The sequence below is a fragment of the Idiotropiscis lumnitzeri genome, chromosome 17 (assembly GCF_059441095.1).
Source record: "Idiotropiscis lumnitzeri isolate Australia: NSW breed Sydney's pygmy pipehorse chromosome 17, RoL_Ilum_1.0, whole genome shotgun sequence".
Taxonomy (NCBI): domain Eukaryota; kingdom Metazoa; phylum Chordata; class Actinopteri; order Syngnathiformes; family Syngnathidae; genus Idiotropiscis; species Idiotropiscis lumnitzeri.
The window spans coordinates 13943289-13970209 of record NC_142407.1 but is presented as its reverse complement, the minus strand read 5'-3'; the positions used below and the strand labels follow the sequence as shown (position 1 = coordinate 13970209).

The 26921-nt window shown below is 42.9% G+C and overlaps 1 protein-coding gene across 1 annotated transcript; it reads right to left on the bottom strand.

The window, feature by feature from the left end:
* Positions 1-891: 891 nt before the first annotated feature.
* On the bottom strand, positions 892-26916 carry klf8 (Kruppel like factor 8). Its single transcript, XM_088278824.1, has 7 exons — positions 26295-26916; positions 14381-14545; positions 7963-8235; positions 7632-7869; positions 6519-6630; positions 5545-5684; positions 892-5431 (listed from the first exon to the last, which is right to left on the bottom strand). Exons 1-7 carry the CDS (start codon positions 26319-26321, stop codon positions 5250-5252), a joined length of 1137 nt encoding a protein of 378 aa, XP_088134950.1. The 5' UTR covers positions 26322-26916; the 3' UTR covers positions 892-5249.
* Between the last annotated feature and the right edge of the window lie 5 nt (positions 26917-26921).

The following is a 26921-nucleotide window of genomic DNA, read 5'->3' as shown; positions in this document are numbered from 1 at the left end:
CACGGGAACAACGCCCTCAATTTTTTGGTGTGTGAAGTGCTGAGCGTGTTTGTGCACGGGAGGCGCCCTTTTTGTATTGCATGCATGCGTCATTTGAGCTCATTTAAGAGGATTATTACATGTGCGGTGAAAGTCAAGAAAAAACCTAAAGCATCTTTTTTTCTACTTATTTAAGGAAAATGATTTTTGCAGGCCAATAGATAGTGTAGTGTTTCACATAGCAGGATATCACAACTACGGAATAAATGCTCAAATGGCTTTTTTTACCCACCCGTGTGTTCAGCAGGAAATCCACAACAAGATTTCCGGGAAGACTTCAACGGCCTTGAAGAGGAAGTTGCACTTTTCTACGTGCAATGGAATGTGTACGGAGGATGAAATGAGGATATCAGTGCAAGTGCATTTCAGGTTAAGGGTAAGAAACCAAAGCCAGCGACCTGTCATCAGTTGCAGCGTTTGTCGTGACATGCCCCGCCCCGCCCGCCAGTGAAGTGCTGCATTAAAAGCAGGTTACTTGTGAAGGTGGCCCAGATTTTTTTGGGAGCGACTAAAAGTTACTCAAGTAAGCGTACAAGAGTTACTTTAGAGTAATATGACTCTACAAATAAAAAGTAGTCTATCAAATAATTGCCTGGGAAAACATCCAGGGAAAAACTTGTCAAGTGCTGTGTATCGTTGCGTCTGATTTTGAAACCCTAACATCAACTTTGAAACCCTAACATGAACATAACATCGCCACTTCAAACTTGAGTTATTGACTTTTGGTGATATATCCTTCGCTTTGCGCATGGCGCCCCCGAGTGGCGCTTACATGTCACTACACCTACTCAGTTCATTTTTTTTTCTCAGCATCGTTAAAAACACACTAAAACATGGACACGAAACAAAAAGTAAATTGCACCAAAAACAAGTTTATTCTATAAAAGAAGAAGAAGGGAGGATGAGGCGTAATCATCACAAGTATACAGAAAAGGAAAACAAAGGCCTTTTAAACACCAGAATAGAGTCACAGTATCAAAAAGCTCACGTTTCTTTTTTTCCTGTCCTCGTACATCTTTACACCTTTTTGTTCTGTACACAAATAAAAAAGAAAATATTATTATATTATAACCATCATAACTGCATTGCACTGAGGAAATAAAGAGTAATGGCCCGAAAAACGTTACTGCATTCAACAGGGAGGGACAGGGGAAAGGGCGGAAATAAATTCATAAATAAAAGTGACAATTGGTGGCGAGTAGGAGGCACTCATATGCAGTCGGGACCCGAAAGGGTGAGTTAAACTTTTTCTGTTTATAATATTTTTGTCAAAAATATAGAATAAGTTAGACCATCTAAACATACTTGCGAAAAATAAATAAAAAAAAGAAAAACTGCATTAGCTTCAGCTAATGGAGGGATGGATAAAAGAAAATGCTACCTTAATGATCCAATGAGATTTGGACGCTATGTACACATTCCATATACGATTATTCAAAATAGTTTCTGCGAAGCTATGTTAGCATCAATAGCTAAACTCAACGAGCTTCTATTTTGGGGTTTCTTGCTAGCATCATGATGTTAATAACTGACAGCAACACGCAAGCCCGGTTGCTATAAAGTTAGCATGTATTGCCAATTATCCCGTAATGTTATTAAAAAAAAAAGGTACAAAATCAATACCCCAAATTGTCAGCTTTTTGTCACTAAAATTCAAAATAATAAAAATTACGATGCATACATGTTTGCAGGTAACAAAAAGTCAATATTTTAAAAGATAAGTTTATTTTTGGGATTTGTATAAATTGTGTTGTGTGTTTAATGCCACCTGCTAGCTGTTAGTTTTACACTTTTGTCATTTGAACGCAACACAATTAATCGTTTTTTCACCTGTTGCTTGATGCTACCATGTTAATGCTTCGCACCTGTGCTAATTCGTCCAAACAGTTGTAATATATTTTGTTTCCTGTTAAATGCGTCGGAGAATCGATGCAACACAGGTACGTGAAATTGTTAAAATCCTAAAAGCTTGGGTGGCTTTATTGAAACACGTGTAGCGTTACTTGAACGCAACACAATGAATTGTGAAAAAAAAAAAAATTATTACTTTGCCTTGTAGCCTAAGTATGGCAAAAAACTAACATGTTACCATGTAGGAATCTTTCACAGGTGTGTTTGTGCCCTTAAATACCTGAAAATGTGGTCAAATTCACATTACACGCATAACCCAAAAAGTCAAAAGGCTGAATGTTTGTCGTCGCTATAACTCAAAACTGAGAAATAAAAACGACTGACAGGTAAATTCGTGGCTGGACGCTAACATGCTAGTATGTAGCATTGGGTTGGATTTGGGGGTTTCAAAAATCTCCTAAAAAAAGTGTTTTGTGGAAATGTTTATCTATGACTCAGAAAAAAAAAAAAAAATAATGAGAGCACTAACATAGTCAATCGTTAAAAATGTGTAATACAAAACAAAAAAAGACAAATTGGTACTCAATATTGTCAAAGTGCTAACCACTAGCTTGTTCTCGCTATAACAATTATCGGTACCATCACGCAACTTTTTTTCTGTTCTTAAAGGTTTTGTGCGGACTGGATCATATCAAACGTTTTTATTTTTTATAATTAACACAGTTATATCCCTAAAAAAAGTCAGACGTGTCGTACACACAAACACACACACACACACACACGCACACACACACACAGCGACATGCTCACCAACGTCACTATCGGAAAACAAGAGGCTGACTCTCCATGCAACACAAGTATGCACAACACAAGTGGGACCAAAAGCATTATTATTATTATTATTATTATTATTGTTATCACCATTTGTAAGAAACTACAAAAAAGACCAGGTGTCAAAAGAAGAAAACCAACAAAGTAGAAGAAGAGGGAGGGAGGCGGTTCACATTATCTAGTCAGTGTTAAAAATAGAACTTCACCCGTTACGTTTACTTTTTGATTATATACATTTATGTACATGGATTCTCTTTTTTCTAACTCTTATTCTTTTGTCATTATCCTTAATGTTTACAAAAGAATGCATAAACTCTTCTAGAAATGTGTGCTTTTTCCATTTTCTTGTAGTCAGACCAAGCAAAAAGGGAGGAAAACGAGCAAACAAAAATCAATCCCTCCAAACAAGATTCGGTTTGGATGTTTTTTGCGTCGAGACGAACAGTACGTAGTTCTTTTCACCTCAGTCTACCGGAAATTCACGTAATGTTTTTGCTCTCGTGTTTCACACAACTGATGTGAAGGTCGCTACTGAAACAAAAATAGATTTTTTTTTTTTTAAGAGGAAAGTCTGCTGTACGAAAAGTCTGTTTTCATCAGAGGTGTTTCATTTGCTGAAGCTGCGTTCAATCAAAGCGGGAAATTTCACAATTTTCCGCATGGCAGATTGGAAATTTCCCAGTTTTCTAAAATGCAGTCCAAGCTATTTTCGTCTAGCAAAAAATATCGCCACAATCAAGAGCATCTCCAAGGACGTTTTATGCTGCATTTGAGAAAACCGAGACAAGAAACGTGTTTAAACGAGGAAAAGTGCGAAATCCCAAATTTCTCAAAGGCAGCATCCCGACCCCCTTGATTGAACGCGACTCAAAATCTCGCAATAGATAAAATCATTGAAGATGTTTTATTCGATAATCGGTCAACTTCGGTTCGTAAGGCTCAATGGGCAGGAAGTCCAAGTGCCCGGAACACGCGCTCGTTAAGTAGAAAAAAGAGCAATCAAAATTACGATGATGTGTTTGTCGCAAAACATAAACATGTACAAACACACACAAAAAAACATGCGCTACCACTTCGCAAAGCTTGGAAAAAGCTCCCTGCGAAAGAATTTTCACTTCTTCACAGCGTTTAAAAGACGACCAACGTTCGGAAATAGTTCAAAACGACGAAAAGAGAGACGATTCTGTCACAAGGGATGGAAAATGACAAAACTGAACAACAACACGCAAATACTGTATTTTTTTTATGATAATTAGAATATGTGCGGGAGGAGGATATGTAAAAAATAAAAAGGTGACGTGAAATTTTTTTTAAAGTTCACAGTTCTCACAGCATGCCCGAATTGATACGAGGGGTGTCCGGATGACTTTAAGATGGCAAAATTAAAACCTCGGACCCCGAGGATAAATGCATGTTAGAAATTGCCTCAACTGCAGCAAATGCACTCACAGGGTTGGAGTTGTGATGACTGGAAAATGTAATGAAACCCATGAGAAATGTTGTCTGAAAGACTATTTTTGATCGTAAAAATTAAACGCCACGCCCCAGAATTAAAAATTGGCTTGTGCTGCAGTGAGACAGCTTGACAAATGCATTCATGTGGTTAAGAAGTCCGATTGCAAAAGCTGCAATAAAACAAAAAAAAAAAAAGAAATGTGATTCTCAGGACATTGAATTTTACACTCTAAATTATGAAAATGAAAATTGAGAAATGTGCTTGCTTGGGTGTCAACCTTTTAGATCTAAAAATTAAACACCACATCCCGAGATTAATATTACTGTCGAACGTCTTCTGTGCCGCAACAAGACAGCTTGACAAACGCATTGGAGAGGGTTAGATTGTCCGATTATTGAAATTTGTAACAAATTTGCTTGTCCAGGAATCTACTTTTAGACTGTAAAATTTAAACACAGCACCCCAAGAATAATAATTAAAAAAAAAACTAAAATGGAGAAATCAGGATGTCCGGCCATCTCGTTTTACGATCAAAAATTCAATGCTGCGCCCCAGGCTGAAAAAAAAAAAAAAAAAAAAAAAATTCCGTCTGTGTTGCAGTGAGACAGCTTGACGAATGCTTTAAAAAAGTTGGCCAGTTGTGCTGTGAAAAAGATGGGGTGAATTCCATGAGCTTGTCCGGGCGTCTACTTTGAGATCGTAAAAAATGAAATTCCGCGCCCCAAGAAGGAAAGACCTTTTAGACCACGTGCGCTGCAGCGAGACAGCTTGACAATTGCATTTTAAACGATTGTGCATTCCTACCACAAAAGAATGTAAGGATAAAAATCATCCTAGAGAAATGTCCACAAGTCTTTCAAATTAAACGCCACGCGGCACGCCCCATACAGCTGCGGAGGAGAAATCCTGATGTCACGCTTGGGGAAAAAAAATGTCTGGATGCAAGAATGGACGGATGAGTGAAAAAAAAAAAATCCCCAACCTCCATTAATGCCTGGCACTCCTGCTGAAGATGAGTCATTAAGCTGTAGTAGCAAAGTTTGTTTTGTTGGCGGCGGGAAACCAAAAGAGTTCACATCATGACATGGCGGCGGCGATGCAGGGACAGGTGGTCGGAGCGCGAGAAGGAGCGGTCGCACTCGGTACAGCGGAAAGGCTTGATGCCAGTGTGCTTGCGGAAGTGCCGAGTCAGCTCGTCAGAGCGGGCGAAACGCCAGGTGCAGCCCTCCCAGGTGCAATGGTACGGCTTCTCGCCTGTACAGGGGCATGGAGAGCACAATGTTAGTGGGCGCGCACTCGTACCAGGGAGTACACCGCTTAAATAGCAGTTTAAAAAAAAAGAACTTGGATTCAGAAGTCGCGTTGACCTGTGTGTATCCGTCGGTGAGCTTTGAGGTGCGAGCTTTTGGTGTAAACTTTTTTGCAGCCTTCGTAGTCGCACATGTGGATCCGCCGCCTCTTGACGTCCGGGGAGTCGGGGTCCGTCGGCTCCAAGTCCAACACCGACCTGAGGGCCGACATAGCACAACATCAGTGGAATGAATGACTGTATTTCATATTGTACAAACTAATGGGAGCAATGTTGGACAGTGAGTCTGGAAGGCCACCAGGGGGAGCCAAATAGCTACTTAAGTGTTTTGGTTGGTTGGTTTTGTATATTTTTGGGGGATCAATTTAGAGCTCATGTCTTTATAGCAAGTGAGTTTTTGGGGGGTTTGTTCGGCTTGTTTTCATTTTGTATTATTGTTTACATATTAGTTTTAATTATATAGAATATTTTTGTACTTTTTTAAAAAGATTTTTTTATTACTATTTATTTTTACTTTTTATTGAATCCTGTCATGTTTTTTTTCTACCAATTTGTTTATCTTGAGGGGAGTTTGCGCATTATTTGTGTTTATGACGACAGCTCGTGTTTTAAATGAAGAGGCCTATATTGTCAGTTAATTACTTACCGTAATCGATTATTTTATTGGTAATATTGACATTATACAGCGTTCTATCTTTTTACATTATATAGGATTGTTTTTTTTTGTTTCACTCTTCAATGGACCCAATAAAGGAAGGACACTGACAGGCAACTTGGAAAACAAGGTGTGGCACGCGTGTGTGTGTGTGTGTATGCGCACTAACACACACACTCACACAAGATTACAGCTAACCTCCAAGGTCCCCACCCTAACTTTCCGTTAACGTTGCAAAGCCTCGCCCAAATAGGTGTGAAGAAGACGCTCTGACGCCTTATACACGCACACGCACGCACACTGAAACCGAACCAAACATTTTAAATACATTTTCATGCGTGCAGTGCTAAAGATAACAAATGCAGTTATGTGCTCACCCTGCGTCAAGGCTCTGGGCGCTGAGTGACGCCGATCCAGACTCGGTTCCACTCTCAGCGTCGCTGTCGCTGTGATATTCCACCGGAGACGTCGAGCCGGGCTTAATACGGACTGAGGAAAACAAGCCAGAATAAGAAATATTCACATTTTTTTGGTTCCCCGATTAGGTTTAAGCTATGCTATGTTCCCGCTTCATATGTTGATATTCGGCTACGTTCCCATAACACGATCCTGTGCTATGTTTCTGTTATGCTCCCTTTAAGTCACGCGACATTATGGCTATGCTACGCAAAATATGTAATAACTTTAATATGTAACATTGCTCCAAAAAAATTTAACTATGTCGATTTTTGTAATACGCTGCGTTCATGTTGCGCGACATTTGTCCTTCATGCTATGTTACCTTACGCTACATGAATTTGTTGTACGTAGGACTGTTAGGAATTAAATTATGAGGAGGTGAAGAATACTGTGGACTTCAAATGGAAGGGGTTAACAGTTGCGTGGAAGCGTTACACCCTGCAGGATAAACAACGTCCAGCCTGCACGGAGGCGAGGGAAGGATCAAGGGTGTGGCACTCTAAAAGTGTGACGCACGCAATGTGGCGCTCGTGCGCACGCACGCACGCACAGAGCAAAAAGAAGTGTCTCTCTGAGACAATAATTCGCCCACTTCCACTCTGACATCGCCCATTGAAAAAAAAAAAGTAACGTCTTCCCTCCTTCACGCTCTCACAAGTTATTTGTCTAAATAAATATGAATATAATATCTGCAGTATTTAATGGAGCACGAGACAGCGATTGGCTAACAACCGTAGCTATGCTAAGCTAACTAAATGAAATGGTACCTCATTGAAAGCTTTGATTTCTTTTTTGCTGCCTTCAAGCAGTGACTCCAAAGTTTGTCAAAGACCTTGAGACGAGCTACTCATTAACGCGACAGCAAGCTCAGCTCAAACGTAGAAAAATGACAGAACAGTCAAGTTATTCGACATCAATGAGAGGCCGCTTGTCAAACAAGTGCTCTTTGTCTTTGGCAGACGGACGGACGGACGTTGCGGCTAACGGCGTGCCGACCGCAAACGAAGGAGCCAAGCATCGGCGTTTCTTACCTGAACCTTCCGACCGTCCGTCGCTGCCGATGAGCGGCACGGTGATGGCGGCGGTGGCGGCGACGCCGTCCGCGGGCACGGCGGTGTAGACCACAGGTAAGGACTGCACCACTACGGGGATGGTCTGCAACTGGCCCACCTTGCTGGGCATGCTGACCGATGGGATCGTGTGGATGACGTGTAAGATCTGTTGGCCGCCCGCGCCCTGCGTGGCCAAAATCGAGCCTGGCGATAGAACCTGGTGGGTGGGGGGGGGGTAAGCAAGTATGTCACCCATGTATTCTCGCGGGCATGCAAGCGCGTTGACGTGTGTCTGGTCGGTGTTATTCACCATAGAGCCGATGGACTGTATGTTGGAGGTGACGGGCGTGGCCGTGAGCCCAGGCTGCGCAAGGACGCTTCCTGGCGCGGGGTTGACGGCCACGTTGACGGCCGCGGGGGGTAGTGAGGACGAGCGAGGCTTGTGGAGGGACAGGTCCACCGGTTCCGTCTGGTCCTCGGCCGGGCACGGGCTCGGCGAGGACGGCTCGGCCTTGCAGCTCCAGGCGTCCGTCGTCTTCATGTCGGGGTTGGTTTGGTGCGAACGTTCGTCACCGACGTCGGCCTGATGGACAAAAAAAACGTACAACTAATTCTTAATCGTTCTGGAAAATAGGGCTTTATGTTTGAAAAATTAATACTTTATTGGATTTTCGAATATTGGACGAATTTCAAAGAAAGGGTTTAATTAACAAAGGCCGGGGGCTGACAATTTTTATGAATAAGGCTGGAGGGTCGAGGCCGGAACCGTACCCTGATCGCAGCAGGAGGGCGGGGGACTGATCGTGAAAAAAGGGTCAAGTGCCAAGCGCGAGTGTTTTATTTCTTTTTCGTAAGAGTCTGACTTTTTGCCTGAAACGACATATCGTACAATTTTTTTTCCTGCAATAAATTAAACTTTATTCTTTTAATATCCCAACTTTTTTCCCTCTTGGAAAATAATTATTACAAAGTATGTGTGTGTATATCATAATATTCGGCAGATTTCCTGTAAATAAAATGACTTCAGTAATGTTACCAATTTAAAAAACAAAATTACACTTTGTCCTAACATAAACATAGTTTTGTATTACAACACATTTGTATTAATATTTTGTTATTCTCTTAACATTTCAACATTTTATGAGAAATAAAAAAATATCATAATTGCACCTTGTTTTGTTGGTAAATATTACATTATTATAATAAGACTAAGAATAAGACTTCCTTCTCGTTGTCATGGAACAGACACTCTACTCGAAACGACACGTCGTCGCTTTTAACATATGCAGGGATCTGAATGTTAACTAAGACTTTTCCCGGGCGTCGAGGCCTGCTTTTCCCGCATGGGGAAACAATGGCCCGCTGTGTGGGATGCAACCAGAAAGCAGGCCGAGGGGGGAAGTAGATGAGAAAAAGAAGCAAAAGAAGAAGAAGAAGCTGGCCCCACTCCAGTTCAGTTGAGCGTGCCTTGGCTCTGGTTGAGGGCCAGCGCTAGGCCTCTATTTTGGCCCTTTTAGATCGGGTGACGCGGGACCAACCGGAAGGCCGGGCACAAATAATAAATCAAGTCCCCTCCTTTTCATAAGTTGAGGATGTCGATTGAAGAGGAAAGAGGTGAGGCAGTGAGAGGAGACGAAGGGGGAAGAGTGGGCGGGAAAAAAAAAAGAAAAAAAAGGGCCTCGCGTCGCCATGGAAACTGGGGAGCTATCAGCCGCCTCCATGTTGTGGCACTCCTTTCCCTTCCCCGGCAACACCCTCGTCCGTCCTCGCTCACCTTTCTCACTCCCTCCCTTCGCCTCCCGCTCGCCTGCGCCAACCACACCCTTCCCGCCCATGTCGGTTTTGCTTTGCCGCCATTTTGTGTCACGCGTTTCAGAAAATGGGTCAACCATGTCTTTGCCTCGCAATTCCTTCTTGCCGGCCACGAAAGAAAATTAGGAATTGATCGGTTTTTTGTTTTTTTTTAGTTTTTTTTTTTACATGGGTGCAAAGACAAGATGCCTGTCGCTTTGAGTCGCCCGATTTCGTCTGATTGCCCAAGCCGCATAGTACAGATAGACATATTTTATTCAAGGATTTATTTATTTATTTATTTTTACATTTAATACATATAATTAAACAGTTTACACTCTAATTTATAACAGTGCTTTATTTATTCATTTATATTTGTTTTTCACCCCAAAGTACGGTTTCTATTAACAGGAAAAATTTAACAATTTTATTACAATCCAGAAATATTTCAATAAACCTTGTCTTACAGATTTAAATTATCGTATTTGCGTATCATGTTTATGACACGTGATCATCATTACTTATTATGATCATTATAATCATCATTATTATTAAGAGTCTTATTTGAATTTTTTTATTTTTTTTACTGCGCCAGTATTTAAAATGATTTATTTTTAATCATAAGTTTAATTTATTTATTCATGTATTTATTTTATAGTTATTTTTAATTGTGACATTTACTTTAATTGTAAGCGTGATTGTTGTATTTTTTTATTATGTAAAATAATTTTTTGGGCATAATATTTTTTGGACAATTGTTTTAATTAATATTATACTTGGTAATTTATTTTGCAGGCATTTACATAAAATTTTCAAGTATTTTATTTTTACTTCAACTGCAAGGTTTACAATTTTCGATTATTACTACTCTTAATTTACCAAAGCGTTCACAATGGACAGACTCATTAGCTTTCACGTCCTGTCATCTTTGCCGCTTTGCCGTTTTTTTATCGCTCCGGGCGCCAATCAATAGGCCAACAGTTGAGGAGGGAAAAAACACTGCGTGGCTGTTCATTTTCATCAACGTGTTGTGCAGCCGAGCGGCGCGACCGTTACGCTCGGATATCAGAAGAGGAAAAAAAAAAGAAAGTGTGAGCAAAAACAACAGCTGGCTTGGATAGAAACCACAAAAGATGCCATCGGGCCGCCCCTCCCTGGCGTACGCCCACCCGCTGCCGCCTGCCTCGCCCACCTGTTAGCGTAGCCCGCTAGCCGCACCCTGACGTTACCTAATCCAGCGTTAGTGCTGTTGATGCGACGGCTGCTTAGCGACGACTCAGTCAAAGACGACGCCTCGGGAAGAAGACCTTCAGGCTCAAATCATGCAGTCAATAATTTTTTTCTGGTTGCGTTTTTACAATTTGCGTTGCAATTTTCATGCAAAATCCTACTACATTTCTGCCTAAAAGACTGTTCATTCGTTGTTGTCGACAGTTGAAAACGACAAACGGCGGACACCTCATGTTTTTTTTTGTCGCTTTGCTGCAACAACAAATCTCACAATTTTTGTAACGTTTTCACGATTTAAGAAACTTTAGTGCCGCATCCTACAAAAATGCAGTTTTTTTTTTTTTCTGACAACAGGTTACGTGAGTAACACCTCATGGTCACTGCTGCATTGCTGAAAGAGCAATTCTAACAATTTATGTAATATTGTTATTATTGTAATGTTGATTTACTGCCACATGGTTTGTTCTGCTAAAAGTGATGGACTTCAGCTTAAACTCTGTGACCCCACTGGTGACATGTCTGGACTTGTTAGCGAGTGAGGCGTTTCAAAGCTAACTCATCACTCCTCCCATTTTTTTAACAATTAATTTTATAGGTAATGACAAAAAAACTATATTGTAAAGATCTGAAAGCTCCCGTTGGTCCCGAACGCACCATATGTGAGTGATGACATCATCAGCCCGCACCAGTTTAGGCGTAGCCGCATTTTCTACCGCGCCTTTCCCCTCACCTACCCACCCACCCCCCAAAATTGTGCCTGTTGTGTCCTTTCGCTAATTTGTCGCACGCGCACGCGCAAGCACGCAAGAAAGCCTCCTGGCTCAAGTGTGAGGCTGCTAACCTCTCATGACACAAACACGTGTGAGGGGGTGTATATGCATGTGTGTGTGTGTGTGCGCGTTTTCGACGTCGTGCATGACTGCTCTTGTTTGCTGGAGGACAACCGACTTGTTTATGTGCGCACACACACACACACACACGCACAAGGCCTTGTTTGTGCGAGTGTGTATGCCAGAGAGAGAGATTACGGGGCTATTCAGTTTGCTATGCTGGTAGCTATTCAGTATGTGTGTGTGTGCGTGTGCGTGTTTGTGTGTGTTTGTGTGCGCGTGCCTGTCTGTACGATCCATTGGCTGAAGTGGAAAAAGGTGGCGGTGGGAACGGGGGAGGGTCTGGGAGTCTTTTTCGGCAACTCCCGCCGTCGCCGCCGCAGTTGCTACGACGACGCCGAGCGGAAGCGCAGTCCGGCCGCTCCCCTCGACACATCCTATTAAGGGCGAGGAGTTTTTAGAAGAAGAATGAAGGCGGAGGAGGAAGTAAGAGCCCGGCCGCATTGACGGCAAGGTCCGCGCGGTGAACTCTGAACCCGACGTTTGCTTTAATGAGGCAAACGCTTTGTGGGCCCTTGGATGTGAGGCTCATCATTTTGGGTTCATACACAATTAGTGCCACGTTTATTCGGTAAAGGAGCACTTTGTCGTGAGAAATACACAGTCATGTAAACAAGACTCTATCCAAGGGGAGACTAAGGGCAGTTGGAAAATGGGTAAAAGTACAGACTGGGGATGTCACTCAGTCGAGGTCAGACATCTGCCAAGGTTCATAGCAACAATGCCGTAATGAGTGAAATTGTATACCAGGAAATCTCCAATCTTTCTATTGACAGTGGTATTCAAGTAGAGATTGAGGGCAGCAGCAAGTGGAGACTGCGGAGTGTAGTACTGCAGCAATAACGACCAAACAAGGGAACGACCCCCGCGCGAGGTGAGACGTGCCATTAGGCCACGAACAGTTCCCAGTCAACAACCGTCGGTTGGGTTTTTCAATTGGCGACCTATCATTTCTTGCCACATAGGCTCAAATGTTACAACCACATATTTCACTTGAGCGGAGACTGAGGGCAGCAGCAAAGTGGAAACTAGGGAGTATCATGCTAAGCTAACATCTAACATGTATGTTTTGACACTTTTCACCATTTAGGCTCAAGCATTAAAACGAAAACGCCTATCATCTGTAAAGTTGTGTTTTTTTTTTTTTGTTCTTAATCCAAATGCAAAGTGATGCATGTGAGACGTTTAAGTAGCATGAAGACAAGAGAATCTACTAATCCTTTTATCTTTGGCTAGGAAACTCCACTCCCTTCTGCTCTACCCTATAACGCATTTCTACGCCGCCCAACCCCCACCACCAATGGCCCCTTACCCTGCTGGCACACACACACACACACACACACACGTTCCATTTGAACTCCCTCTTAAAAACAAACGTTCCCACTGTTACTCATCAGATGATGCGTTCGCTGACCGACTGAGCCTTGACAGCGTCATGTGATTGTGAGTGGAAATGAAAGGGGTCAGAGTGACTAGCCTTGAGGAACTCCTCGGATTGAAATTGCAATGTTCCGAGGCTCCCTGGAACAAAGCCGTGTCTTTCTTTGGGGCAAAACGTACCACAAGTGTCATTACATTTTCCAGAAGATGAACTTTTACCTTTTCATCCCAGATTATTTTTGACCAAAAAGTGACGGGAGGAGTGAGTATCTGGTGCGAAACTTTCCCACACTGTTCCGTATCACTGTCCCCTCTTTCCGTATCGCTGCCGTTTATACGGCGGAGCAACATTGTGAAAAGATGGCAGCGTGAAAGTCGCTACAAGCGCCATTCAGGCTTTGCTATGTCTCTAATACTACCTTTGACGGCAGAAAATTGCTGCCTTTGCTCCATCTCTTCATTTCAAGTCGGTTCCTTTTATACATTAAAAAAAAAAAAACGGCAGGAAAACGTAAAAAGGGGCTACCGCAGCTATGGCAGAAAATTGCCAGGTCGACTTTGTGTCGGTGCGTTTCATAAATAGCAACAACAACAACAAAAAATCTGCAAGATGCTAATGGCTTGATACGATCCACTAGATGATAACCGCTTGATTCGATCTGCGAGTAACTACTTGATGCCAACTGCTCCATCCTATTCGATAGATTCCGTCGCCTTGACTCCATCCGCTAGATGCTAACTGTTTGAGAGCAACTGCAAGACGCTCACTATGATCCGAGCCACTTCATTTCATCGGCTTGATGCTACCGCGGGATATTAACCGTTGGATGCTAACCGCTAGATGCCAACCACTAGACACCACCTGCAATATCCTAACCATAAGAGGCTGTCCGCTCGATGCTACCCACAAAATGCTAACTGCTACAACTTATCTGCTCGTTGCGACCCACTCGATTGGGGGTGTCAAGATCACTTTTGCCGTGGGCCACGCTACTTCGGGTTTATTATTCTCGTACACGACAATTTTACTCGTTTTGAAATGCAAAGTCAGGGAAAGCAGTTGGATTTCCTGTTATTTAATGTGTTTTAAAAAGGATGTTCGGAAAGAAAAAAAAATTTTTTAAAAATGGCAAAAAAATGGAAATAACTTTTTTTTTTTTTGTCAAACAATCACAAAGTGCTGTACACAAATAAAAATATGTTAAACACAAAACTGTTAAAATAAAGTAAAAACAATATTAAAAAACAAATAAAACTGTGTCTCATGCTTAGTTGAAAGCAAAGGACCCAAAATGGGTTTTAAGACAAATTCTTCAGACTGCTAACTCCGTTGATGCTAACCGCTACATGCTAATTGCTCAACGCTAGCCACTCTATGCTAACAGTCAGATGGACCACCTGGCCACACCCTCCTCCCTCCTCCCTCCTCCTCCTCACCGTGCACTCCATCTCCTCTGGCTCAGCTTTGATCTGGACTGAGGGCATGTCTGACGCCTCCTCTTCCTCCTCTTCTTCCTCCTTGGCCGGCGACGGCGGCGTGGCCTCCTGCGTCAGGGCGGCGACTGACGGCTTCTTCTTCTTCTTTTGGCCACCGCTCCTCCTCTGAAAGAAGAAGAAGGGGTCATGGTCAGAATGCAAGGTCGAAAAGTTGAGGTTGAGCTGGGAAAGGAACATTTACCTCACTTTGATGAAGGGAGAGAAAGTTTTTTTGTTTGTTTTGTTGGTTTTTTTTTTTAAAGGAAAGTGGGGAGAAAAAGGAGGCCAAATGTGGAGGCTTCCACTGAGGGAATGAGGAGCCTGCGAGGAATAACAAGCCAAAGAACGAGAGTAAGGGTGGGAGGGGGGGAGCAGGGAGGAGTCGCCCCTCCCTCCCTTTCAGCCAGGCAGGCGGACACACCCTTTTCTGGAAGCGTGCGCACTCGAGCACACAATGAGGTGTGGCACGGCCTTTTCTGTCCACACATTTAGATAAATCTCAACTCCTGATAAACAAACCATTTCCTCAAAGAACTTCCTCTAATGTTGACCAAAAAAATACTGGACCATTCAAAAGTAGCGCAACAGCAAGTGTCACCTCAAATTCCCCCACCCCAAAAAAATACATCACCCACGTGAAATGACATAGTAGGCCCAAGTGTTCATCAAGCGCAGTTGGCCAAAGTGCTTTTAAACAACGGTAAAGGCCTCTCTCCATGCCAACACGTTAAATATCATTATTCTTGAAATAGTTTGTGTTCCGTGATCCGTCAACATATTTACAAATTGCGCCACAAGAAATGTAGCGATAACTCAAACAAGTTGTCACAGGACTTTAAGTAGAGTACAGTTCATAACCCGACGAGCAATACTGGAGGAACGTATTAGGCCTAAGTGTTCCAATTATTATGTATAATATTATCATTATCCATTATTATGCAATCAGAGTTTGGACATTAACACGTGCAACGTGACGGCATTTGCTAAAATTGAAAATGCCGAGCTGGTGCGTTATTTTATTTTTGACGTGATTTTTAGTCCACGTCTCACCAACCCTTGCATTTCTTCTGTTACTCAGGGAAGCGCTTCTCCGATTGGCTCTCTCGGTAACGTGGCTGCACTCAAGGCCAACAACGAGGCACTCTACAGTAGCCACGCAAAGGTCTGGCTGTAAGGTGGGACTTTTTTTTTTTTTTTTTTAAACCTCTCCTACCTCACAAACCCAAATCAAAGCAAAATCTGGGAAAAATTCATGCTCCTTTATTCTTTTGAAATGTCGCTACAATTGAAGTTGGTTAAATTCGTCATTTGAATTCATTTTGTATTTGCGTATTAACAGATTTGCTTTGTTTTGCGACAAAACCTTCCATCCATTTGGTGTTGTGATGGTTAAATACACAAATTTAATATTGAATTCAATTTGACAAACAAAAAGCGGTGAAAAGAACGCAACTGCTACACGTATATACGGGAGCAATGGAATAAAAGGCTCATAAAGTGCATCGGCCCGAAAGTAAACGCGCATTAAATACTAACTAGAGTCACACAGCGCTGGAAGTAAAACAAGTCTGCGTCTGTTAAATTATTGACGTGCTGAAATGCGAGCTGCGTTGTAATGGAGAGGTGCGACTCGTCTAAATGCTGCTTTGTGTCGTAAAAATTCCGGAAGTCAAACTTCGCTAAACATGCTCCGCCCCCACACGAACGGAAATTCAAACCCTTCGCAAGTGAGTGGCACGCGTCAGTTTCAAATTTAGAAGCAATTCAACCAAATCTCTGCAGGGTGTTTGTCTTCGTCTTATTTTTTTTTTTGTGGGTCTACTCATGCTAGACATTTTAACCGGAATTTCATGTTGCCAAGTGGAGCCAGGTTCGGGGGCTGAATTTTACTTTTAAAAAAAAAGAATGCTATTGCCATTTTTCGGACCGATATTAAATTCACGATTTTCTTTAAGTGAAGCTTTAGCGCAATGTTTACTTTGAACAGGAACATCCGTCACCTAAAATTACATCATGGCATCAAAACTTTGAGAGCTATTACGACGCTGTGTGAGGGAGGCAGTCCTTTTTCAAGGTTTTTAAAATGTTCGCTAATTTTCAAACGCGATTCTAGCCGGATTTCTGTGGCAAGTGTTCTGTACACCCAAGCACTTATTCTGGTCTTTCTTGACTCGGCATTTTAGAGTAGCAATTAGCATTAACTTCTCATGTTCTCTCTTGTTGCATGCTTAGTGACGTCTTGACTCCAAAAACGTCCTACGTCTTTTCAGGCATAGTTTCTTGAGATTTTTTTTTTGTGGGCCCATGCATGATTGACATGCCGACAAAGTGTCATGGCACAGTTTGTTTTTCCCCTTCATTTAAAAAAAAAAAAAAAAAAAAAGTCTGGGCCTCTGCACGCTCACCAGTTGAAGAGTGTTTGTCATGTGACTCTGCTCGAGTGGATTCCACACTGAGGTGTGGCCTCGACCAATCAGCTACGGGGTGTGACTGGCTGCGTCACTCCACCCAAACACACACACACACACAAACACACCCCCGCGTACGCTCACACACTGATGGCCCTCTCGTCCCATTGTGAGGGGGACAGAGCCCCCTCTGTGCTTCCAAACAAAGGTAAAGGCCTCTCTCTCCATGCCACACCTTCCCCCCCACTCAGCTGACCAACGCAAACATCCTTGCACTTCAAATAGTCCACTTTCCATGACCCTTCAACAGACTTGGTTATAACGTAGTAATAACGTAGTAATAAATCTATTGTCACGACTGAGTAGAACTCACAACATTAGGAGCAATACTGAGTGTGAAGTCAACTTAATTTAAAAAAAAAAAACAGAACTGTAATTGTCATTCTAAAGATTCAAGTCGTATAACTTTGAAATTAATGTGCGATTAGTTAACTATTGCAAAATGCAAAATTTAGCAGAGTTCATGTTTTTGTGTAATTGCTAGTTCAGTTAGGTTGTTTTTGATTTGCAAAATGTTCGTTTGCGAGTTTAACTATTTAATTGAAATTATTTTAAGTTTTTTAAGTGTTAATTTTGAATATAATTAATTTAATTGGACCTTTTAATTGCCTGTGTTGCAAGCTAAATTTAGGTCACCTTTGGATTGATGTATATTTCTGATATGAGCGCTTTGATTCCAAGACCGTAGTTGCTGCTGTTTTGGTTAGCAGTCAACTTTTTTTGTGTCCTTATGGCAAACAGCTCGAACAAACTGAAAATTTCAACTTTATCGTCCCTGAAGCTCACAAAGCTTATAAATGTTCCTTTCCCTCTCCTCCAGCAAGATTCTGAGCCCAAGACCCAAGTCGTGAAACCAAATAGGAAAACACAGCAGGGGGCCGGCATGGGAAACTGTAAGCATGGCGAAAAACACGTCCCGCGGCGTGGGAAAACAAGAGCTGTTGTTACGCCACCAGCTAAAACAAAAACCATCCTCCAGTTTACTTATCCAAAAATTGACTTTCAAAAATCTATGCGTGCCTAGGCAACTGCGCTTTTGAAGCATACGAACGAGAAGAAAGTGTAAACTTCAGTACGTTCGCTAGAAATCACTATAGTTAAGTAGATATATTTTGAATCCTTAATGCTAATATGTAGTCATAGAGTTTAATAAAATAGTTGTCCATTTTCGCAAAGCGTAAATATACACTCGCGAATATCATTAGATTATCAGTCTACGTGTTGCGCCACCATTTGTGTTCAAATATCCTTTACTGCAAAGCTGTTGCATTAAGCTAAACACTTTATCGGGATGCCGATGGCAGAAACTCGAGTGACGTAATACGCAGCCTGCTGCCTCCCGCATCACTCACCGGGCCAAGCCACACGTTTGAATGCCATACACATTGAAATTGACAGATACTACAGCGGAACATGAGGATGCTGAACCCACGTCACAAAAATGAAAGCGACTTATTTTTTTGCAAAAAAGAAAAAAAGCATTTTCGATCGATGAGATAATCTGGAGAATACTCGATTTTAAAAATGTCAGATAGCTTCAACTTTAAACATTATCGGTTCCAACTACAATACAATATTTTTTTTTGTTATTGCATACATTTTAAATGAGAACCCCCAAAATGTTGAAAAGGGTATAGTTTCTGTTTCTTTGGTATTATTTATTACAAGCAGGACATAAAACGCAAAACAACAGCACAAGCAGCGTGTTTGCTTGAGAATCGTCTTCGGTTGGGCGAAATCATATTCCCAAAAAGTTGCAAAAAAAAAAAAAAAAAAACGTCTGCAAAAATGTCTTGTGGCCGAGAGGCCGCAACCACAGGAAGGATTAGCCAATAATTCCTCAAGGTTTGTTTTGACCTAATCTGGAGCAACCCCGTCGGGCGGAGAATTCAGTGAAACGGGATTTAAAAATTTTTTTTTTTTAAAAAGCGATGAAAATTGGGGGGGAATAAAACACGCTAATATTAAGAAGTCATCCCGACTCCAACCGCGCCCTCCCAGAAAAGGCAAGAGTGGGAATCTTCTGCGAATCCCACTCGGACGAGGCAGTTAGGTTGGAGGCCACGGTGGGGTGGGATTAGGGGGGGTGTTCGTGGGTTGAGGGGTGGTGGGGTCAGTTAGCATGTGAAACCGTACGAGGACCACTGGACTGTGAGGGGAGGGGTCTCACTCTGTGAGTGCAGAGTTCCAGGAACTAGAAAGAAGAAAAAAAAAAAAAAAGGGTGGGGTGGGCGCGACCCTGTCAGCTTGTGATCTCCACACAGGAAGTCAGGGTGGGAGGGGGGTTAGTGAGGGTGGGGGTTGGTTAGCCAAGGAGACGACCAAGAACGAAAAGCAAAGAGTGAGGAGCCATTGAACAAATAATAGCATAAAAAAAAAATAGTGAGCAGTTGTTAGTGAACAGTCACTGTCTCTAAAAACCAAGTCCGCAATCTTGGGGGGCTGTGAGTCTTGGATCTGACTTTCAGAAATGGCATCGAATCAACAGCCTTTTACCAGCTGCAAAACATTTCCAGACTGAAGGCTTGCGTCTTGCATGCAGACTTTTATCTCCAGTCACCGTGATTGAGTGGACTCGCTCCACAGCATCAAACTTCTGCAGCTCATTCATAAAAAAAAAAAACTCAACTCAACTTTATTCATAAAGCACTTGAAAACAATGAGGTTTTAAAATTCCGCTACTGTTGTATAAATCACTGAAAACAGTCAAGAAATGCTAGTTCATAATATAAAGTCTGCAGACTCGGGCCAATTAATGGATCTCAGGTTTCAAAGGACACCGGGTGAAGCAGCATTTTGCTGTTATGCCGCACGCAAGTGGAATAAGATGCCAACAGAAGTCAGTCCCAACTGTAAATGGAATCTTGGTGCCAGGGAACTGTGTTGAAGTGAGGCTCGGAGCTTCATTTAGTTAGGAGGTAGCCATGTCTAATATAAAAGTAGTGCTTTGCCACCGCAGCATATATCAGCAATTCTAAAGTTTTTTTGGGCATATTTCAATATTTATAGCAGGAACCAGTCTCAAGTGGCTCTTTCTTACCCATCCCATGACTACTTTTATTCAAAATAAAACAAGCAAGCAGCTGCTTTAATATCGACTAAAACTGCAAATATTTCCTGAACGCCTCGCTGATAGAACTGTCGCCTACAAAAGAAAATATAAAAAAGGTTTAATATTCTTCTTGCTTCCCTTTTTAGTCCCAGCATCACATTTAACTATTTCTGGAGAGGGCTTCAAACGCGTCTCCGTCCCCGGCACTTTTTTAACGAGCTATTTTTATCCACTAAAAGGCCAGCCGAGCGTGAACCGCGTCCACGCGGCTGCCAGCTCCAGAGGAGGTTCAAGAATCACGTCGTCCGGCAAACTGGATTGAAGCACTTGAACATTGTCAAAACAATACCAAGTTGGAGAGCGTTTCCCTTGACAGCCACAAGCTTGTTAAATACTTTATCGTTCCTTGTTTTAGTAAGGTTCATGTCACATCATTTGAAGCGATTTCTTTTTTCTTATGGCTTTAAGGCAATAAGGTGAACCCCCTTTTATCGCGCCTTGACTTCATTCTTTTTTTTTTTGTGGTGCTTCAGACCCCCACCAGTAGATGGTGCCAGCAAGCTTCGCAACATCCGGACACCGTCGATTCACATCGGTTTATGTGCAGTAGGACAATGTCAGTTGGTAGCGCCAATGAACCAGTAAGCGCCAATAACCACAGAAGAAGAATAAGGAAGGCCTATGTGTTATTTAAACATTTTTACCCACATCATATGAATTTATACACAGATTTTCAGTCCTCTGTACCACAAAAACAATCACTTAGAAATCTATAACGATGCCTTCAATTTGTCCCTAAAATTACTGGAATATCCAACCACTCCCAAAAAATATATATCACATTGGATACCAGCAACATGACGTCTAGCGAGATGCCGGCTAAAGGTAGCATTAGCCGCCACTATCATTAGCAGATTAGCATATTAGCATAGTTCCACTTAAGCATTCCCCTTTTACAGCGTGAGAGAGAGGGCGGGACAGCGGAGTCTAACTGGGTCAGCGCTCTGCTCACTCGCTGTCACTGCAACCCCCCCACACTGGTCCTCACCGTGTGTGCGTGCGTGTGTCTGTGTGTGTGTGTTTGGGTGGGGGGTGGGGTATTGCCCCCTGCAGGATCCACACATATGCGCTCGTAACACGGCTGCCCGCTCCCACGAGCTGCTCGGAGGCGGAGACCTGCCCCAAGGCACCCCCAAGCAGAGAAAAAAAAAAAAAAAAAAAGAGGTATGCACACACATCACATCACATTGCAAGAGATTTTTTGTTGCTGTTTTTTTTTTGCACAATGAACGTGAGTAAAGAGGGTAAAAATACAGTGACCACACGTTCCGGGTTCATGTCAAGTTCACTCAGAAAAAGTGGTTCTGACACACTGGATTGCATTGAGATATGAAAAAGGGAAATTATGGGATGTAAGTGAGGCTTGAGTCACCAGGGGGAAGAAAAAAAATGAAATATGAAATGAATGTCAACTGTGCACCACAGAGAAGACAATATAAAAAAAAAAAAAATACATTTTAACTATTTTGTAAAAAAAAAAAAAAAAAAAAACTTAACATTAATGACATTCACATATTTTGCCTTATATAAGATAACATGTATCCAAATGGAGACTGAGGGCAAAGGGGTGGGGAGTTGGGGGGACACTTACCCAAGAGAAGAGTTACGATAATGGTACAGTGACAAATCTAATCCAAGAGGAGATTGAGGGCAATAGTACAGACATAAATTGCATCCAACAGGAAACTGAGGGCAATGGTTTGGACATAAATTTTACCCAAGAGGAAACTAAGGTCAACTGCACGCAGACAAATTTTACCTAAAAAAAGACAGAGGCCATTGGTACAGCGAACAATTTTATCGGAAAGGAGTTTGAGGGCAATGATACCTTGCTCTGGAAGGTTGCAGTATTATACTCCATATTCTCTCCTTTACTGTACTTAACCCTAAGTCTCCTCTTTGAAAATTATGACAATAGGTGAAAACAACACATAAAAGAAGTCACTATTTCTAGTTCCTTAATAGGTCATGCTAACGTTATTTTAGCCTGTCACTCGGCTCCACAGTCTCCATTTTGCTGCCCTTAGTCGTCGCTTGGATAAAATGTGTCCCATTATGACCGATGCGTTCACTGCACCGTGGTTTTCGCAGTTTCACACACAAAAACGACCACCCCGGACCGAAGCGAGTCGACAGACGCTAGTCCACGCAAACACGCACGCATGCACAGAGTGCATATAAGAGTGAAATGAAACACCGGGTGTGTCCTCCATCTGGTGAGCAGTGAGGCAAGCGAGAGAAGCTGCCTGCCTGTTATCACACCACACCCTGCTGACGCAAAGCTGGCCGCCACTTCCCTACACACCCTCTTATCCGCACGCACACACATGTGCGCGCGCACAAAGTAGACAAAGCATTATCGAGCACAAACAAACGCGCTTGAGCAGATTCTGCGCTTCTGTGGTCAGAAGGTTCCTCACACGTTGCGTTCAAGGACACGGAGCGGATGCCGCGATCAGCGTGAGGTGACGTAAGCAAAGAGAAACTGAAAGCAACGCACAGTTGAGAACATTCATCAAACCGCGGGAAACTACGAAAAAAAAGCATGCACCATTGAACGCATCATTGGCGATCAGGCACAATAAGAAACGCAACGGACAGGACAACATTGCAGCATCTTCCCACAAGATAAGGAGGGACATTTTATCCAAGACGAGATTGTGGAGTCCCATACTGTAGCAACATACGAAGCTACCATTAGCCTGTTTGTATTTACTTTTGTCATTCTACTTATTAACATGTGGAGATTGGTTTGAAAATGAAATCAAGCTTAGAGGGCCATCAGGGCAGAGTGCAGCCAAACAGAGACTGTGGAGTAACATAGCACAGTGTCCAAAACAACAAGCTAAGATAGTTTAAGCATTTACCTGTGCCATTTGTATTTGTACAGTATTTACTGGGTGTGTAGTATGGAGCCAAAATTGTTCTGACGAGAGACTGCGGGCAAAGTGCAGTTAATTGGAGACTGTGGAGTATAATTGTGCCGCGTTCAGAGATAACATTTGGATTTTTACATTTGCCGTCAGATTTACTTATTTACTGGAGAAAAATGTAATTCCATTGGATAGTAAGGGCATAGTTTAGCCATGTGGACATTGTAGAGCACCACGCTGCAGCATTTACAGCTAAGGCACAGCTACATGTGACGCTAACAATAGCATGTGTTTAATTTTTGTGATTTTGCATTCAATTCTTGGCAGGAGCTGTTTTTAGAAAGTTAGATTTGATCCAAGAGGAGACTGAGGGCAGAGTATCATACAACGTCCAGCGTATACACCACAACAAGCTAAGCTAACATTAGCATGTTGGTGTTTATTTTTTGCATCCTGCAGTTTGAATTTACTTCCCGGCATTTGTGGGTGTTGGTGCGGAGAATTGTTTTGGGCAGTATCCAAGAGGAGACTAAGGGCATATAAAGTTGTCTGTGTGCGTCTATATATAGAGCTCAAGCGAGGCTGACCAGCTATTGAAGAAAGCAACTTCTTCCTCATGGCTTGAGGAAATGAGGCAACTTTTCACCCAGGTTATTGACTCAATAAACGTTTTCGTCGATACGACACTCTGCAAGTTTTCACCATCAGGAGGAAATAACGTAATCTCCATCGGCCCGCATTCTCTTGTGGCACACTATCGAAGGTTGATACTCTGCATCGTTGTCGTAGAATGTCGTGAGTAGGGCGCAATTGTGTTAGTGTGCTGTGGGAAAGTTCACTTAATTGGTCAGAAAATGATTTATGCATCTGTGTCTTTCTTGTTGCCAGCAATTTATATTTTGATTGACGGCTTGGCTCAATAAAGGTTGGGAATCAGTCGTCTAGAATGTAACCCCCATCCATGATGGCGGGGGTAGATGACTGCACATTGATACTTTAACGTGCAACATAATGATCAATATACAAGAAGCACTATAGTACATTATAGCAGCACATTCATTTTCGCTCCTCACTTCTGCTGCACGCCACGCCGACTACCTGCCGCTCGTTAATTCTCGCTGACAACGTCTAAACTCGGCGACCCGGGCGCGCCGCCACCCGCCAGCGGCGACCCTCGGGCTGGCCCTGAAGCGCTCGGCCCATTCCTCACACCACGTCGTCTTACCTTGCGCTCATTTATCTCGACACACGCGCACACACGCGCGCACACAAAGAAGGCAGCCAGCTGGCCAACTAACCAGTCCGCCGCTCAAGCCACCTGATACCAAAATGCTGAGCCACCGCGTGAAACAAGCTTCTCCCATGTCAGACTCTCTCTGCGTGAAGCCCGAGAAGTTTCCAGAACCTTCCTTGCCCTTTGACAACACACACGCTTTTGAAAAGCAACCACAAAAAAGTTTTTAGGATTTTAGGCTCTCAAGTGAAATCTGAGGATGAATCTAAAATACAATTTACAGGTAAATTCTTGGGGGGGGGGGTCCACTTTTAGGTGTTCTAATCTCTCTGTTGCAAAATCCAGATTTAACTTCAAGACCCTGACAGATCCTGATTTTGGCCTGTTTCACTGCCGCTTCTCTTCTCTGCACCCTGCTCTCTCTTCCAGTCGCTCTGTATCTCCGCTGTGACCTGCTGATGATCATCTACTTTGTAAGTTCAGTGGCCACGTCCCTCCTGAGTTGAAGCCTTGTGACGGCCAATCAGATCGTTAGAGGACATCAGCATGTGGTGTGAGGCAAGAAATGCGGCAAAGGTGAGTGTGGGTTGTTCAACTTTGCGGCATTTCTCTTACACTCAGGCGATGTCCCACCGCTGATGCTACTTTAGTAGGTGGAACTTTACCAGGTTGACTTGATCCAAATTATTATTGTCTTTCAAGTAGAGATTCTGCAAAACCAGAGGTGTGACAAAAGCTCTGTCCCCCTTTCTCCTTTTTACACAGTAGCCATTCAGCAAAAGCGGGATATTATGTGTTTGCTTTCACACAGAAACTCGTCATCCCTTCGGCCAACCGCAGACCCGCGATGTCAGGATGACAAAAGTGTTCAGGTGATGTGAGGATGATGGACACTGAAACACACACACACACGCACACACAATCTCATGATCTCGTGTGATCAAACTTTGTTCAGCTCTGTTAAAGATTGACAAATGTGTGCACCTTTGGGTCTCACACATGCATGCATTAAAAATGAAAATTAACAAAATGACGAAAATTAAACAAGCATTTACAACAAATACATTAAAAAACAATACTAAAACTAGTAAGAACTGAAATAAAATGAAGCATTTTTGACAAATATTTTGTAAAAGAAAAAAAACTTGCTTTAAAAAGTAATTAAAACTGAATTAATAAACCAAAGTCAAAACAAAATAAAAACTAAACCTATTATCTCTCTCTCTCTCTCTCTCTCACACGCACACGTAAACATGCTGTGACAAATTCCTGGAAAACACTGGCAAAAACTGTGCTTTCCAGGATTCAAACTGCTGCATTTGATGAACATGGGAAATTCCAGACCTGCAATACAAGTCATCTGTCATCTGATGTCCCACAAAAAACGGCGGTCGCCCACGCGAGTATGGGCGTCTTGGTTACTGCATATACTCGGTAAAACAAAAGTCGGTATAGAGCAAACTTGGTAAATAAACGAAAGTTGTTCTTATTTGCCAGCAATACTGAATGCAGCATTTGCCTTAGCCAAGACAGGAACACTTCAAAGGTTTTGTAGCCCAAGGAAAGACAACACTTGGCAAGCGTCAATTCAGGCCCGACCAAACAGCGGAGAAGCAATTCAATAGAATTAATGAAACATAATATATTATAATGTACTAAATATCAAAAAAATATATTTAACCATCAGAGGACAACCAATGGACTGGTCGGGAGACGTACAAGCAAATAATAAATAGGTCACATTTCTTAAATATTATGGACTCAATAACAATAACAATAACAAGACACATATTGATATCCAATACACTGTTCAGTCATTCACAGTGCCGAGACCAGTTCACTGTCAAAAAAATACATAAATAAAAAAACTAACTTCTATTGGAGGCAAGTTTGGTTTGGCCAAAAATAAATTGACTTTGTAGCATTCTAACCTTCATTAGCAAAGGATGTACAGCAATGACGACCGGAAGTGCACCTGGCTCTTCTTCGTTGCGCATGCGCGGGAGGTGGGGGGGGGTACGGTGCCGCTGGCCCTTTAAAAACTAAGATGGTGTCCTGTGAGGCTGCAGATTGCGCCTTCCGTTTCCCCCTTAAGCCCGTTTTCGCCAGCAACTCCGCCCGTCAACATTATGAAAGCGCCGCGCCGCACTGACAACGTCACAATGTGTCAAATAGAACGTGCACTTACTTTCTTGTGGCGGCTTTCCGTATGCATCTCGTGGAGGGGCAGGGGGGCAGAAGAGGAGGGGCGGGGGGCTTGGTGCGTATAGCTGTAATGTGGGGAAAGGAGAGAAAGGAGGGCTTATGGGAGAGGACAAGGAGGAGGAAAGGGGCGGTGTGCTGTGGATATTCGGGATATAGCAGCACGGTGGTGCGTGCCTCTTCTGTTCAGTTCATGTCCGCAGCGTCGTTGTCTTTGCAACCCCCTCTTCCCAAAAAATAAAAATAAAAATGGAATAAATCAGCCAAGCGTTGCGCCTCTAGTTCTTGCCGTTCGCTGCCGTGCATTGAAGGGCTGGGCTCTCTCTCTCTGCCTGTTCCTCCTCCGCCTCTCCCTGCTTGTGACCCCACCCTGCGTCCCCACCCCTCATCTCTGTCACTCACTTGCTGCGCAGAGAGAGCCCTTTGCGGAGGAGCCCGAGCCGAGCCGCTGCTCGAGGAGGAGTGCATGTTGTGCACCGAGGAACATGCACGGTTGAATTTGAGAATGCATTGAAAGTGCATGCACGCCCCAACGCCCCCCTCAATTATTCGTCATGCCGCTATCATGCGTAGAGAGCGCCCATGTCACCTTACTGACGTCATCCGGAAGGCA